Source organism: Rhinopithecus bieti, unplaced genomic scaffold (genome assembly GCF_001698545.2).
Source record: "Rhinopithecus bieti isolate Rb0 unplaced genomic scaffold, ASM169854v2 scaffold_20975, whole genome shotgun sequence".
NCBI lineage: Eukaryota > Metazoa > Chordata > Mammalia > Primates > Cercopithecidae > Rhinopithecus > Rhinopithecus bieti.
The window spans coordinates 1-3,070 of NW_016850362.1; the positions used below are offsets into that span (position 1 = coordinate 1).

Here is a 3,070-nt window from a genome sequence, read left to right on the forward strand (position 1 = left end):
AGCAGCCCCCCCGGCCCCAGTGGAGATCCCAGAAGGCGGAAGGGTGGAGGATGCTCCAGGAGGCGCCTCAGGGACTGTGGACTGAGGATCATTCACGGGCCAGGCTCACCGGGGCCTGCTGCAGATGGAGCAGCGGACAGCGGACACAGCAGCTGCACGGCTGGCCGGCCAAGCAGAGAAGGAGGCGCTGTGGTGGCAGGGGCACAGCCGGGCAGGCGAGCCTGCAGTGGGTGCCTTGTGTCTTCCAGAGCGCCGAGGCCGTGAGCCAATGGCTCACCGCGTTCCAGCTGCAGCTCTACGCCCCAACTTCATCAGCGCTGGCTACGACCTGCCCACCATCAGCCGCATGACCCCGAGGTGAGCTTTCCACACGCCGCTGGTGCCAGCTGCGTCCCACAGACGGGCCCAGCCCCAGCTGACAAGCCTCCCCTCTGCCTAGGACCTCACGGCCATTGGTGTCACCAAGCCGGGCCACCGGAAGAAGATTGCGGCAGAGATCAGCGGCCTAAGCATCCCCGACTGGCTGCCTGAGCACAAACCCGTAAGGCCACCTGCACCCCAGGGGCTGGGCCCAGGACAGGCAGACAGACAGACAGAGAGCCTGCCTCCCTGGCCACAGCCCCACCCACCCTCAGGGTCTTGAGGGAGAGGAGAGTGAAGGATGTCCTGCTAGCAGGGAGCCTCCCAGTCAGCCCCTATTCTGTCACTGGGGCAGAGGCGAGGTGATGCTGTCCAGGGGCCATCGGAGCCGAGGGAGCCTGAAGCCAGGAGAGTCTCCTTCCCACGTCCACGCTCTCACCAGGACTCCCTGCACATGCAAGCTGCCCCACAGAGACCCCCAGCCACCAGGCCTCCAAGCACTGCCACTCACATGCAGACTGCAGGGGCTATGCTTACACACACCCAGGCACGTGCCAGCCCCTGCACAGCAGGCGTGCATGCAATACCCTGTAGGTGCCCACCAACTTCGTGCGTGCACACGCGCTCTACCGCATGTGTGGCCCTCACCAATAGCTGACACCCCATTTTGGCGATACCTGCACATGCCATGGCCAGTGGTCATTAACAGGGAGGTGCCGTGGTCAAGCCTGTAATCCCAGCACTTTGGGAGGCCAAGGAGGGTGGATCACGAGGTCAAGAGATCGTGACCATCCTGGCTAACATGGTGAAACCCCGTCTCTACTAAAATACCAAAATTTGGCCATGCGTGGTGGCGGGCGCCTGTAGTCCTAGCTACTCGGGAGGCTGAGGCAGGAGAATGGCGTAAACCCAGGAGGTGGAGCTTGCAGTGAGCCAAGATCGTGCCACTGCACTACAGCCTAGGCGACAGAGCGAGACTCTGTCTCAAAACACAAAACAAAAAGGGAGGTGCCTGTGCAGTGGGATGGTTCTGGGCCTGAAGAAGATGGGCCCAGGCCTAGCCCAACCCAAGTGGACTCTCTGGGTCTCACACTGAGTTCTGGGCTCCCAATGGGAGAGGCGATTGGTGGATGTCGAGGGCCACCTGGCGTGTGGGTCTGCACTCACCCTGCCTTGCCCCACTCAATTGGTGGCTCTGGGGTCCTCCTGGGGGTCAGGTCGGGGTCCCATGGGCCTTGCCGCCCACCTGGGGGTGGCTGAGTATGCCAAGAGCAGGTGTATGAGTGAATTCCAGCTGGGAGTGTGGACGCCTGGATGCCGCTCAGGGAATGATCGCGTGTTTCTCGGTGCAGACCGATGTGGGTGTTGGCACGTGTGTGTGTTGTGGCTGTGTGGTATGTGTGTGGCCCTGTGTCTGGTGTGGGTGAGAGGTCAGAGTGTGACATGGGACGGGGTGCTGGTACCTGTGCATGGCTGGGAGCGCAGCGTGCAAGTCATATGCGTGTTCCTGTACCAGGTGTGGACCCATGTGTCTGTGTCCACAACTCTGGGGTGTTTATGTCTCCCCATGGTGCTGTACTTGTGGCTGCCTGGCCGGGTGGGAAAGTGCCTTCTTCTGCCCCCCGCGACAAGGGCGTCCTACGGACGTGGTCAGCCGTGTGTGTTCGCGTGTGCTCTATGTGTGGCATGCGGTGTCCGGTGCCTGAGCCGAGGCTCTGCCTACATTTCTGGTGCCAACACCTTGGCCTATCCGTTTGTCATTGTCTGTGCCCTGCTGGCCCCGTGCCCCCTCCTCCTCCAGCTCCAGGTAGATGGGCAGGGTGCGGGCAGCCAGCCCAGGTGGCCCCTCTGTGTCTCTGCTCTGTAGGCTAACCTGGCCGTGTGGCTGTCCATGATCGGCCTGGCCCAGTACTACAAGGTGTTGGTGGACAATGGCTACGAGAACATCGATTTCATCACCGACATCACCTGGGAGGACCTGCAGGAGATCGGCATCACCAAGCTGGGTGAGGCCCCAGCCCCAGCCCCTGCCCTCAGCTCCCAGCCCCAGCCCCAGGCTCAGCCCCATCCCCAGCCCCCAGCCCCCAGCCCCCAGCCCCCAGCCCTACCCCTAGCCCAGCCCCTGCCCTCTGCTACCTGGTCCACCTGACCTGCCCCCTGCGCCCCACTCAGGACACCAGAAGAAGCTGATGCTGGCTGTGAGGAAGCTGGCAGAGCTGCAGAAGGCTGAATATGCCAAGTATGAGGGGGGCCCCCTGCGCCGGAAGGCGCCCCAGTCACTTGAGGTGATGGCCATTGAGTCTCCGCCCCCGCCTGAGCCCACACCGGCCGACTGCCAGTCCCCTAAAATGACCACCTTCCAGGACAGCGAGCTCAGTGATGAGCTGCAGGCTGCCATGACTGGCCCAGCTGAGGTGGGGACCACCGCTGAGAAGCCCTCCAGCCATCTGCCACCCACCCCGAGGGCCACCACACGGCAGGAGTCCAGCCTGAGTGGTCGGGCACGGCACATGAGCAGCTCACAGGAGCTGCTGGGCGACGGGCCCCCTGGGCCCAGCAGCCCCATGTCTCGAAGCCAGGAGTACCTGCTGGATGAAGGCCCAGCTCCCGGCACCCCGCCCAAGGAGGCCCGGCCAGGCCGCCACGGTCACAGCGTCAAGAGGGCCAGCGTGCCCCCTGTGCCTGGCAAGCCACGGCAGGTCCTCCCACC

General features: G+C 63.7%; 1 protein-coding gene across 1 annotated transcript in view; it reads left to right on the forward strand.

Moving 5' to 3' along the window:
- Window positions 1-439: 439 nt before the first annotated feature.
- Window positions 440-3,070, forward strand: part of LOC108525217 (caskin-1-like) — a gene marked incomplete at its 5' end in the record, with an annotated part of 5,458 nt that continues 2,827 nt past the window's right edge. Inside the window, 3 exons of the mRNA XM_017866265.1 lie at window positions 440-541; window positions 2,228-2,366; window positions 2,533-3,066. Of these exons, the coding sequence (XP_017721754.1) occupies window positions 440-541; window positions 2,228-2,366; window positions 2,533-3,066 (775 nt within the window). The remainder of the gene's footprint in view (window positions 542-2,227; window positions 2,367-2,532; window positions 3,067-3,070) is intronic.